General features: G+C 47.1%; 4 protein-coding genes across 9 annotated transcripts in view; 2 read left to right on the top strand and 2 right to left on the bottom strand.

Moving 5' to 3' along the window:
- Positions 1–51: 51 nt before the first annotated feature.
- etv7 (ETS variant transcription factor 7) lies at positions 52–5,128 on the bottom strand. 3 transcript variants are annotated; one of them, XM_086214898.1, is made up of 10 exons: positions 4,854–5,124; positions 4,499–4,670; positions 4,220–4,355; positions 3,951–4,115; positions 3,713–3,874; positions 2,557–2,658; positions 2,319–2,438; positions 1,529–1,671; positions 1,330–1,430; positions 52–1,239 (listed from the first exon to the last, which is right to left on the bottom strand). In XM_086214898.1, exons 2-10 carry the CDS (start codon positions 4,529–4,531, stop codon positions 1,053–1,055), a joined length of 1,149 nt encoding a protein of 382 aa, XP_086071024.1. In that variant the 5' UTR covers positions 4,532–4,670; positions 4,854–5,124; the 3' UTR covers positions 52–1,052. The 3 variants fall into 3 exon arrangements, with proteins under 3 accessions (XP_086071024.1, XP_086071026.1, XP_086071025.1); XM_086214900.1 differs by lacking the exon at positions 2,557–2,658 and having other exon boundaries at positions 4,854–5,128; XM_086214899.1 differs by lacking the exon at positions 4,854–5,124 and having other exon boundaries at positions 4,499–4,801.
- On the top strand, positions 4,887–6,406 carry LOC147256686 (uncharacterized). 2 transcript variants are annotated; one of them, XM_086214902.1, is made up of 4 exons: positions 4,887–5,236; positions 5,401–5,702; positions 5,900–6,080; positions 6,192–6,406. In XM_086214902.1, exons 2-4 carry the CDS (start codon positions 5,448–5,450, stop codon positions 6,392–6,394), a joined length of 639 nt encoding a protein of 212 aa, XP_086071028.1. In that variant the 5' UTR covers positions 4,887–5,236; positions 5,401–5,447; the 3' UTR covers positions 6,395–6,406. The 2 variants fall into 2 exon arrangements, with proteins under 2 accessions (XP_086071028.1, XP_086071027.1); XM_086214901.1 differs by having other exon boundaries at positions 4,896–5,236; positions 5,384–5,702.
- Positions 6,407–6,840: 434 nt separating this feature from the next.
- Positions 6,841–9,708, top strand: ube2t (ubiquitin-conjugating enzyme E2T (putative)). 3 transcript variants are annotated; one of them, XM_086214895.1, is made up of 7 exons: positions 6,841–6,967; positions 7,234–7,350; positions 7,995–8,064; positions 8,174–8,279; positions 8,358–8,456; positions 8,797–8,880; positions 9,432–9,708. In XM_086214895.1, exons 2-7 carry the CDS (start codon positions 7,242–7,244, stop codon positions 9,537–9,539), a joined length of 576 nt encoding a protein of 191 aa, XP_086071021.1. In that variant the 5' UTR covers positions 6,841–6,967; positions 7,234–7,241; the 3' UTR covers positions 9,540–9,708. The 3 variants fall into 3 exon arrangements, with proteins under 3 accessions (XP_086071021.1, XP_086071022.1, XP_086071020.1); XM_086214896.1 differs by having other exon boundaries at positions 6,876–7,019; XM_086214894.1 differs by having other exon boundaries at positions 6,887–7,350.
- A 185-nt stretch (positions 9,709–9,893) lies between these two features.
- Positions 9,894–12,296, bottom strand: part of lgr6 (leucine-rich repeat containing G protein-coupled receptor 6) — a 39,513-nt gene continuing 37,110 nt past the window's right edge. The window contains exon 18 of the mRNA XM_086214893.1: positions 9,894–12,249. Within this exon, the coding sequence (XP_086071019.1) occupies positions 10,994–12,249 (1,256 nt within the window). The 3' untranslated portion in view covers positions 9,894–10,993. The remainder of the gene's footprint in view (positions 12,250–12,296) is intronic.

The raw sequence follows: 12,296 nt of genomic DNA, 5'->3' as shown, positions 1-12,296 counted from the left end.
AAAATAAAAAAGAAAGCTCTTTTAGCAGCTGAGCACCGCAGGAACAGATGTCATCTCTGAGGTGTGGTTGGACAGGAAGGAACACTGAGTGCTTGTCTTCATGGTGAACGTACCTTGTGAGCTTTTTAACGCTGAGAGAGACAAATTTAGCAAAACAGTCTGTCCTAGAACAACAGAAAACAGACTGACTGGGAGTGTTGTCTGTCTGACTCGGTCCGCCCCAGATAAAGTCCGGGAACTCTCTGCACCAGGCCAGTGTGGTTAGTTTTCTGGAGGCAATGCATTTCTAAGATTATTAACAAACCATGAAGTGTGAGCACTAGAAAAAGTGGGTTAAATCATCAATGGACATCAGCAGTAGAATCAAGCTGTTTGTGTGTATAAGTCTCCAAATGACCTTTACACACGTATGTGTTTGTCTTCCTTTCAGGAGGGAGAGACACCAGAGAAGGAGAAGCTCTGAACACCAGCCCCTCTTGTTCCCACGCCATACATTTATTTGGAAAAGCAGGACGTTTACAGTTAACCTCTTTCTCATTCCAAGCAAACTCCTCAGCTTCAGGATGATTTTGCAAACTGTGAAACAACTGCCAGCAACTGTATGCCTGTGATGAAAATGCTATTTTGTGAAGATGACTACTCGTTGCACATTACATGATTGCATCAAATCTTTAAACAAGACGAAATATTTCACATTAATTCTCTTTCTATATGCATGTGCCTGCGCGAGCTGCAGTACATGAGATATAAATTAAACATTTATTGTATTGCTAAATTGTTGAGGATTAGGAGGAAGATGAGGAGCGTGATTGGACACTGATGCTACTTCTGTCATATTTTCCATCATCCCTGGATGTTAGTGTTCATTGCGGTCACGGTAGCAGATATATCGATTCATGGGTAAACGTGCATAACTTCCCAGATACTACGTATCGCGGGCGTTTTGTTAATTTTGTACAAACAAGTCATTTTCTGAAGCTGAATCCTCAGTGTATATCCAGGATTTCATTTGTGTCTGAGTACTGTATTTGCTGCAGTGTGGACCCTGTTGTCTATCTGACCGGAGGACCGCTTGGAGACGGCTCTGGAGTTGCAGGATCAGGAGAGACCTCGAAATGCGCATCACTGAGCCGGTGTGTGGGACTGCTGTCTGGAGAGTCCCTGTCCTGAGGTGGAGACAGGTGTTCTGGAGACTCAGGAACCGGCTGTTTCCGGATGTGCTTTGGGATTTTCAGAAACCTGAGAGGAACCAAAGGTGAAGCAATAACGATCACTGTGTGTGTTGCCGTCAGGAGACGACAAAGTGAGAATGACAAAAACAGGAAAGACCTGAAGAGGAGTTTTTGTCCTCGCTCCTTTTTGATGATGTTGAGCTTGTAATAGTGCCGCAAAGCTCGGGACATTTTTTCATAGGTCATATTCTTTCGGTTCTGCAAAAAAACAAAACAAAAAAAAACAAAAAACGTCAGGCATGTCAACATTAAGACCATGAGTTTTACTTGTGAGCCACAAAGTCGCCAATGCCCACCTTGTGGTTTCCCCAGAGACGAGCCAGTCCGTTGGGATCAACCACCTTGAACACCAGGCTGTGTCGGTCCTCCCAGCGGATGTATTCTTGGTAGCGGTCATCACACAGCAGCTGATAAACGTAATCCCACAGCAGCCGGCACTCTGCTCCGAGACCCGGACAAGCAGTAACAATCAAGTGCCACCTTCACTTTGAGGATTTGAGGTGTTATAGCAACCGTCAGAGCTCCATTTGTGAACCGTTCAAACACAACTCCAACTCACAGGCACGCAGATGTGCGAGCTACGGGTTCGCTGCTGTGAAAGCTCAATCAAGCCACAGCTTCTGAATTACAAAGACACAAACTAAGTCCTTCAATCAATTCCTCTGTACTTTTCTTCAGTTCAGAGCCACTTTCAGTTCACTGCCTAAAACCAGGGAGATTTAAAAGGACAGTTTATGTAAAAAAGAGATACTATGAAACAAAACACACACACATGCACACACACACGCACACTGGGCCATGTGATGAGCAGCCATTTGCAATTTAGACTTTGACTTATAACAGGACTTCATTATTCACTCTTGTACTTGTACAGATTGATGGTTGACCCCAACGAGTGTAGTGATGTGCCTTTCCTGAAGGGTCGACCACAAATCTTGATAAACCGATCAAAGACTATCAAAGGCTTCATGTTTCTGCAGCCGAACTTCTGCTCATCACAGTTTTGTAACCGCTGTCGAACAATGAACGCATCTGTGCACGTCTTGGTGGTTGAGTAAAACTACTCATCGATAGTCACAGCACTACCTGGCATGCGGCCACTGGCTCTGTGCAGCGGGCTCCTGGACTTCTCTCGGCAGGACAGGTTGAGAGGCTCCCAGAGGGGGCTCTGGGTTTGTGAAGGACTCTCAACTGAGTTCTGAGGCGCTGCAGAGACACATGGGGGGGACAGGGAAGGAGAGGGAGAGGGGGGACATTCATCACAATCACTCATCCAAGTGATGGGAGGTGAGTTTCTGGAGGTGCTGCTTGTTATACCACCTACGCTGTGTGAGAGGAGCAGGTGAGTGAGAGGTGGAGGGCTGATCTGGGAGGGGGGACATGGGCTCTGGCTGACTGCTCATGGACGTTGCAGCACTTGCCAACACTGCAGTGGTGAAATCAGAGATGAGAGGCTGTCGGAGGAACTGGGAGTGAGAGCTAAACTGAAAGCAAAAGTCCTTTTACAGCAGGTTGGAGGTTATGTTTTATTATCGTGTTTGACGCCGAGGCCATTTGGTTACTTGTACAGATCAAGACTCATTCATGAAAAGTTCTTATGCATGAAGTTGCTCTTAGGAACTATAGGACTTATTTAGCCCTCAATTTAGCCTTACAGACAGGAGGAAAAGCCTGTTGGAAACCTAAAACTCACTGGGCCTGGTATTTACATCTTGTCATGATTAAATATTGACAAATCTGGCTGAGCTCCAAGCTGCACCACAGATATCAGGAACAAGGAGTAACAGGTTTCCAACAGGCTTTTCCTCCTGTCTGTCAGACTCCGCTGAGGGCTAAAAGTTATTTTGTATGTAAAAACAACATTCTGTGCAAGAGCAGTTCATGAATGAGGCCCATTGAGTAGAGCAAAGTCATTGTTTTGGAATCGTAAGAAGATTGTTGTCAAGGTAACCGTGGCACACCAACTGGCACACATCCTATTTCCTACCAGCAAGAACGGTGAAGTGTGCGTGTGTGTGTGTGGTTTCTTGTATAGTGTGTTTGTTCATGTTGCAGATCAAAAAGCACAACATCTAACCAGGAAATGTAATCTTGATTTCATGCCAAACAAACCAACGATGAGCCGTGCGTTGTCCTGGATTCACTATCAGCTGAAGAACTGAACAAAACAATCATCATCGGTTGCCTCTTTTTTTGTGAAATGATGCTCGGACAACCAGGGTAGTGAGGTGGAGAGAGATGGAGCATTCCTGCCGCTCACTGTGTAGGAACCTGAGCCAGACAGTGACTGGTCGTGGATCATTTGCAGGATTATAGGTCATTAATCTGTCGATCAGTTTTCAAATATGATGGCTACCGCCAAAACTGGTGGATTGTGACTCCTCTAATCTGCAGCTTCATCGTTGAGTTTGTTCAGATGTATCTGGTTCATGGGTAACTTCTCAGATAGATCAGATTCTGAACCAACACGCTCCGCTGACCTTGAGGTTCCTGAGTGGATGGAGCCTGGGGGTCTTCCACCTGTCTGCCTGCAGGGGTCTGGCGTCTGGCTGTGGCTGGGATGTGAGGCGTTTTTGAGGCAACACAGACAACACCTCTCCTCTGCTGCTTGACACACTGGAGGATCTCATACAGAACATCACCTGAAGAACAGCAGCGCACATGAAGTGCATGCACATGCAGCCAGACGGCGCCTTCCTGCTGACACCTGCTTCCTACCTGAGCTGGGGCAGCGGTTTCTGAAGTCCTCCTTGGTGAGAAGGCACAGGGCTCGGCCATTCATCTCAAAGTGTCCCTTCTCAGGCCGGCGCAGCGAGTACTCCTTCTGAGCCCAGTGGAGCCAGTGGGCTACGTCGTCTCTGTCCCACAGAGATGGGTTTATTCCTACATAATAGATACACATCGTTCACAGCTGTGGTTGTGGTGGGAGCCACTGGTCAGTGACGTCAACACTTATCCTCATGTCATCAGGAGAAGCACAGACTCACGCAGGCGTCCAGGGAGATGCCAGAGCTCCTCCTGAGCAGAGGGACCGACCTCGGGAAGCTGGTCCAGAGGAGGCTCATGACCACTCACTCGCCTTCCGTGCATTACGGATGAACAACAGCTTTCTCTGCCTTCTTGCTACAAAATACAACATAATAAATAGGATTTACAATTTGACGAATAGACACAATCATGCAAAAACTCCATAGAAATACAGTTTTCAGAATAAAAGCTCCTCATCTTGACCCGAGTGTGAAAGCTGCTGCTGAGGGGTCACGCACCTGGACCGACCGCAGCGGGGAAACGTCCTCCATGGATATTTCTCCTCATCCACCGCACACAAAGACAGAGGAGCTCCGTCCGAGAGCTGTGGGTGAGCAGACGAGCCTCCGCAAACTCCGCTTATCACACTGAGTTTTCCTTTACCAAGTATACAACTTTTTTCACTCGATCCTTCCGGGAAATGAAAACGAAAGAAACACAATCCTTGAGTTGCGCACAAAGTGGTGCATGTGTGCGTGCGTGCGTGTGCGTGCATGTGTGTGTGTGTGTGCAATTAGATGTAGCAACGGCAAAGAACGTTTTTTTTAAAAAAAAAATCTTTGCAGATGAATTGTGACACAAATAATAATTTACTTGCATTTGTTTCTCACGCTGTCGCCACAGCGACGCTGACTGACACTCGAGGAGGAAACAAGTGGATGAGTTACAGGAGGACGAAGCTCCTCCCACCCAGGAAGGAAGAGCGAGGTTCTGCCGCTCGACAACAGCGAACTGGTTTGTGAAGACAGGTGAACTTTACGATCCGGGGGCGACCCGCTGAGGAGGCGGAACGTCAACGTGAAACACAGGCATGTTGACCACGTGACAGCAGCGGCTGACACAAGAGTTCCGTCAATCTGAGAGGAAAAAAAACCCAAAGTTCCGGTTCCGGATCTGAACGGCCCAGATTTGTGTGATCGTGGCATTTGAATGAGGAAACTAACCTGCGGATATTTCTCCAGTTCCTCATACGTCAGGTACTGGTTGACACATGATTAATGACGCTGACGGTACGACGTCATTACTTTCATGTATGGTAGCGCCTGTTAGCAGACTCACAACACTCTAGACCAGTATTTGGAAAGACTGAGACTTGTACAAGCTGAGGTTCGTCGCTCTGTCAGTTACTTGGTGGTTGCAGGTGTCTGGAGCCTGGACTCTGCCCTCCTTCCTGTCCCTCATCCAGAGATGTGGCCTGAAAAGCTGGGGCAGCAGTTGGGTCGCCCCACACGGTCAGTAGCCGGCTGGCTGGTCAGTAAGTTCCTCACAGCGCGTAACCAGGTCCTCGAAGATGCTGCAGTGGAGCTTTGTGGGATACACCCTGGGGACACGGTGCTGGAACTGGGTCACGGTCCGGGTCTGGGTCTCCAGTCGGCAGCCAAACTGTTAACAGGACCCTCAGGCCACCTGATCGGAGTGGATTACTCTGAGTTCATGCACCAGGTGAAGTATAAATACTGACCGAGTAGAGTTAAAGTTTTCAAATTCAAGTAAAACAAAAGAATGGCAACAACCATCCAAATGATGACGTCATCAAGGCAGCCACTGGTGATTGGCAGAACAAAGCTGACAGCTTCTCAGTTCGTGTTGCAGGTGCAAGAGACACTTTTCTGTCTGACCAGTCTGGTGTTTCTGCTTAGATGGCAAGCGAGCGTATGAGGGAGCTCCTGGCCTCTGGGAAAGTGTCTCTGCACCACTGTGACGTGGCAGCGATGCCGCTGGCGGACAGCACCGTGGACCGAGTCTTTCATTCCAACTGCTACTACTTCTGGCCGGACCTGAGGAAGGGAGTGGCGGAGGTTCACCGGGTAATGAAGCCAGGTGGGTCCTGTTCAGGTGGACCTGTAGTCGTCCTGGTAAATGTGGCTCATGCGGGTTGCTGATTTAATTTGAGCTGTAATTTGAATGTCTTTTCTCTCTTTAACTGCCCAGGAGGCCTGATGGTCACCACGCTGAGACTCTCCCATGTGGCCACTCTGGCAGCAAAGCGAGTGATGCCCGGAGAGAACTGGCGTCCAGAGAACTACATGGCGGCTTTGAGAGACTCTGGCTTCACCGAAGTCACAATGGAGGACAAACAGCACAAACACATTACATTTCAGGCCATCTACGCCACTGCCTTCAAATCTCAATAAAGTCATCCTGCGTGAAAGATTCCTTGGGTTCCTTGTTTCTGAGGAAATGTAGGTTTTGACGTTGATGAGATTTCTGTTCCGCTCAGCTGCTGATGTTTGACTCGTCAGGCCTTAAATAGGATAAAGTTGAATGTTTTAGGATAAGATGAGATAAAGTCAGAGAGGAAACTGCATTCATCCTGGCAGCATTGGGACAGAAGAGGAGGCGTTTTACAAAGACGTGCGATGGACAAGGGTCACAAAAGGTTGCCTCATCATGTGAAGAGGATGAATTTGAGGAAATTGTATTCACCTTCTTCTTCTCATTATTATCATTATTATTAGTATTTATTTTTATTTATTTATTTTTCAGCTTTATGTAATTTAAGTGAGATCAGTGTCCAGTCGGAATTCCCATCAACACTCCATTCCAGTCGGTGGCAGTAACGCACGTAAAAGTTGTTTGCAACCGAAATTAAACGAAGAAGAAGAACGCGAGAGAAGTGACGTAGCTGGACGGAAGTGACGTAGCGGGAGGGAAATCTAAACACCGTTGACTGCGTAGAGGCTGAAGTACTGCTTCAGAAAGGGAAAGTACGCGAATATCATTTACTTTTGGAGTAAAAAGCGTGTTACTCGGACTCGGGTGAGCTTGTTCGACGTGCATTGACTTGCTGGCGCTCCTGTTGCTTTAAAACAAGACGTAAAACTTCGATAGTTGGTCGGAGGAAGCTTGACGCTTAGGAAACGCTGTGTTGGGTAGAATTAGCAGTGTTTATATTGTAGTCGATGAATGAGTGACGACCCTTGGGTCGCTTTGAGTAGGAATTGGTGACCACACCTGTTATTGTACACGTCAGCACGCAGAATGCAGAGAGCCTCCCGCCTGAAGCGAGAACTTGAGATGTTGAGCACCGAGCCTCCCCCCGGGGTGACGTGCTGGCAGCGCGGGGACCAGATCGATGACCTGCGGGCACGTAAGTACCGCACAGAGTCCAGGTGGTGGAGCCAATGAAAAACTACAGGTTGTTCTCAAGCGATAGACGTTCCCTAAAACACACACTGATTTGGTTATGAATGCAATACGACAGAAGTACAAACAAACCTTCTAGAGAGCAGAATGTTCATGCCAACCTGCACACAGTGCCAGAAGGAAAAGTTAAAACAGTTTCGTTGGTGACCACCTGTAGGCCTTTCAGAGTCAAACTGCTAAATAAGGGAATGGGGAAATGTTGCCACTCATAACTGAAATGCCTGGCAACCATGCGTCTTCAGCAAGAATCTGTTCAGGAGCTCTGTATTGACTTGCTATGGTTAAGATTTAACCCCTATTATCTTGTTATTATCGTAGAAGGCTAATTGCATATGAGACACTGCTTTGTAGAAAAAGAGCTGACAAACATTCATCTCGGTGGAACATCACGCTCTCTATCCCTGATATTCTCATTTTCTTAACGGGGTGATCGATTTTATTTATTGGATTGTGCAGCATGTTGTTGAATTTATTTTAGTTCACTGAACCTGCATCAGCACAAAATCCTTCTCCACACGTAATACAGTCCTGACGTTTCAAGTCCGTCCACACCCTCATGGTATCAGTTTCCTTTCCTCTGGTTTCCAGAGCTGGTTGGTGGAGCAGGGACCCCCTATGAGGGTGGCGTCTTCTCCTTGGAGATCAAGGTTCCAGAGAGGTAACGTTTCTCTTGCAATGAATCTTTCGTTATTGTTGCCATTACAGGGATTTTCTTTGGTTTTTTTTGCCACTCTGTTGTCATTTTGACCGGGCTTTGCCTCCCACAGATACCCGTTTGAGCCTCCCAAAATCCGATTCTTGACTCCCATCTACCACCCAAACATTGACACTTCAGGACGTATCTGCCATGATGCTCTCAAACTCCCACCAAAGGTTGTGAGCGGTTGCAAGGGTGAACCAGACTGAAGTGTGTGGATTGGTGTTTTTCTAACTGTGTATTTGTGTATCCAGGGTGCTTGGAAGCCGTCCCTGAACATCCCCACAGTCCTCACATCCATCCAGCTTCTCATGGCCGAGCCCAACCCAGACGACCCGCTCATGGCTGATATCGTGAGTTGAGCTGGCTCTCTGGCGTATCTGTGGACAGCTTTAACAGACAGTCACCCCAGTATTCTTCTACAAACATGAATAAGTGGAGTTTCTGCTTCATCGTGTATTGATCCAGTTGAACTAAAATGCTGTCCGCCGTGCCTGGTAGAACGCAGTAATGTTTGTTTCCTGCTAAGCTGAGGTGCCCCTCTGCAAAGCCTCGCCTCTCTCTCTAAGCACACAACTTCTCGTGGTCTTAATTCTGCATTTGGGAGCATTTAGCTTGTGATAATGTGGAGAAAAAAAATGTTTAATAGCCAAATTCCAGCGTGAAGAGACGTTTACATTTTTGTGAATGCAGTCATCAGAGTTCAAATACAACAAACAGCTGTTCGTGCAGAAGGCCAGGAAATGGACCGAGGAACACGCCGCTCAGAGGAACACGGTAAGACTCTGGTCCTCAGGTGAAGCCGCTGCTGCAGCGTTCGCTCTCCTAATCTTCATTCTGAGTGAAGGATTTCGTTTTTGTGGACCCTCACCTAAAGTCTTGTTTGAATGCGAGTGTTCAAATCTTTTAATTTACTTGATATTCATTTAAACTTGACATGGTAGGCACCATATAGTTGAACTTATGTACCGTGTGACTGAAAATGTATCTGTTTATCATAAAATTATATCTAAATTCTTTATGATGAACATGGACATCCTGGGAGTCAGAGGCCCTGGATTGACTCTTTTCGCTGATGAATTGTGTCAAACACTTAAGTACTAAGAAGTTGAGTATCGCTGCGATTTGCGCCCCAGAAAATTTTAAGTTATAGAAAATCCTCTGATTGATCCAAAATGTTCCACATTAGGTGTGCTCAGACCTCTCCACGAAGTTGTGCCGTGTTCCCTTCAGAGAATGTAGAAGAGCTAAATGGAATGTGACATCTTTTAGTGTCGGGATGAAGGCGCTGTCTTTGTCTGAAATGGTTTGTATGTGCATGTGTTCAGGGAATTGTGAAAGAAAGAAACACGGATGGGAACTCCTCGTCCCGTAAAAGAGAAGCTCTGGATGTCCAGGAGGAGGCCGAAGAGCCCGCGAAGAGAACCTGTGCGTAGATTTCACCGCATCCTTTTCTCTGAAGACCCACCAGCCTCCATGTAAAAGAGTGTTATTTTATTTAGTCTTTTATTATTGCTATTCACTCACCTTCTTAGCCCAGAATGATCTGTGTATTTATATGCCAAATAATAAAGTTCATTTAGAGCACAAAAGGATGTTGAGCTTATTTAATGTATTGCAGAATTATCGTGAGTGGAGGATGTCGAATCATAGCACAGGCAAATGTGGTGGATGGCGACGTGCTGTCAAGATAAATGGATTCCAACCTTGCCAGTTGTATACAAAGTACACACCCTAAATAGCAACACAAGTTTTTAAAATTATTTTTATTTTTTTTCTTACAAACTAAGGATTTATTTCTTAATATATAAAATATATTTGGTGTTTATCATAAAAAGGGAAACATCAAAAGGCTGTAGTGAGTCAATATCATGCTAGTTCAGAGGTAGTTAACATTGCATATACGTATCGCTAGCCTACTCTAACGTCCGCAGTAAGGCAGCTACATCCCATTCAGTCTTTATGCCGACCTCACGTTGGGCAGAGTTGCATATTTGAGACCAAACCATGTAAACCATATGAAGTTCTATGTGCGACTTGGTTCCTGTTGCATTTTGCCACCATGTAAACCATTGAACATCGACTACACAGTTGCAGAGAAATAAATCTGATAACGTCTGAAGATTCCCAGTCGTGCAGGTCATGGCGTCTCCGAGTGCCGTGTTGTAGTCAGCTGGACTGACTGAGTCCTTGAAGTCCTTCTTCAGTTCTGAGCTGAACCAGAACGACAGTCCAGTTGACGACACAGCACTTAAGAGCTCAACCTGACAACGTGTCTGTGACAGGAAAATGGTAGCTTCCTCTGGTGAAGTTACCAGGTGTGTCTGATGATGAATCCCTTTATTTTAAACGAACCTTAGCAATAGGTTAGAATTATAGACTTTAAAAAAACAAACAAATTGATAGCTCGACATAAAATATAATCAGACCATCTGTAACTTCTAAGCTGCATGTTTCATGATCACATTTCAGTATAAACATTTACAGACATTAATTCTACTTGTTCTATTTAAAGTCCCCCTGGCTAAACCACTGATTTGTTCAAAATCTATATTTCCGAAAAAATTAACAGATTTGTATTTGATGTGTCTTTGTCATACAAGTCTCTGACAGATGCAGTTAACTGGAGAGCTTCTGAAATCGTCCTTTATGTGTGCTTAGTACGCTGGATTGTGAACTTTCCTTAAATAGTCCATATTGCAAAAGGAACTCCTCATCACCTCCTCTCAGAGGCACTTTGTTTTTACTCTCCGACTTCTCAAGAGCACCTTCAGTGTCCGTGTGGACTCATTTTTGAGGTTCTTTGAGGACTGATGAGCTTGTCTCGCTGCTTCTGTACGATGATGAGTGTTCATAGTGTCCCAGCTTTTTAAACAGCTAATTTGGTGGCTCATGGATGAGAGGTAAGAGATGGAGGCATGGTAGAATGATACAGAGGGCAAGTGCTACAGGTCACATCCTGATCTGAACTCTTCAGACACTCAGGGTCCTCCAGGTTCCCTCGTTCTGTCACTCTGTCTCTATCCCTGGCAGTGGGAGGGGGTATCTGGCAGGGGATGAGAGGGACAGAGGAAGTAGAAGAGCAGTGAGAAAATCTGATGGGATCCAGTCGAGGTTGGAGAGAAGACGCCCCGCTGCACAGAACATCCACATCAGCAAGTGACACCTGTGTTGATGAATCTGAGCAGGAACTCTTCTCAGTCTCCACAGACACCAGTGAGTCCAAGGTGCGGTCCCGGCGTAACTGTGGACGCGCTTTAGGGCGAGACCAGAAGAACCACTGGGAGTGGTCTCGCGTGAACAGGAGGAAGAGAAGTGGGTTTAGGCAGGCGGGCAGGGGCTGCAGAAGCAGGAGAACTGATTTTAGCACCTCCTCCCCCAGGGAGAAGAGACCCAGAAGGGAGCACAGGGAGAGAAAAGCTACGGGTACATAGAGAAGGCCGTTTGTGAATATGAGCCATGCAACGTGTTTGATCATAGCACAGTCCCACAGGCCTTCACACTCCCCTCGAAGTAATTCCCAGTAAAGACGGATGTATGAGCCTGTGACTATAAGCAAGCAAAGGGTGTTCATCATTATGAGCGCCAAGGGGAAGACCAGGGAGGGAGGCAGCTGAGAGGTTGGGGGTGGCAGGGGTGAGGGGAGGCAGAAAGGTGAGGACCCGTATTCCCCAACTCCTACCAGAGGGAGACAAGCCAGAGTTAGGGAAAGAGTGAGACAGAAAAGTGCACATGTGCGCACACTCCCGAGGGATGGTGATTTCCCATAGGTTCGGGCGCATGTCACACTCACTCCACATTGCACTGCTGCCAGAGTCAGCAGCAACACGCTGGCCTCAGATGCAAACACCCAGACCCATCCTGTCGCCTGACAACCAGGGCCACCCTCCCAGCGGGCACCGTGGTGACTAAACTCTCCAAGGGTTAGCGCATCCACAAGGGCCAGGGTGCACGTACACACTCCCGTCAGCAGGTTGGAAGCACCCATGCAGGCCACAGTGAAGCGCAACGGCGACAGGTAGCCGGGTGAGCCGAAGAGGGACAGGAGCAGGAGGGAGTTCCCAAGCAGAGACACAAGGGCGATGGACCACAATCCGACACGGACCACCCAGCTGCCCAGTAGAGAGTCACAGGGCCGGAAGGGACCTGCAACAGCGTAAACAGTCAAGATATCAGCTCACTTTCCTCAGCCT

Source organism: Aulostomus chinensis, chromosome 9 (assembly GCF_037954235.1).
Source record: "Aulostomus chinensis isolate RoL2024-O1b breed Wild chromosome 9, RoL_Achi_v1.0, whole genome shotgun sequence".
Lineage (NCBI taxonomy): Eukaryota > Metazoa > Chordata > Actinopteri > Syngnathiformes > Aulostomidae > Aulostomus > Aulostomus chinensis.
This window is presented reverse-complemented; position numbering and strand designations above follow the sequence as displayed.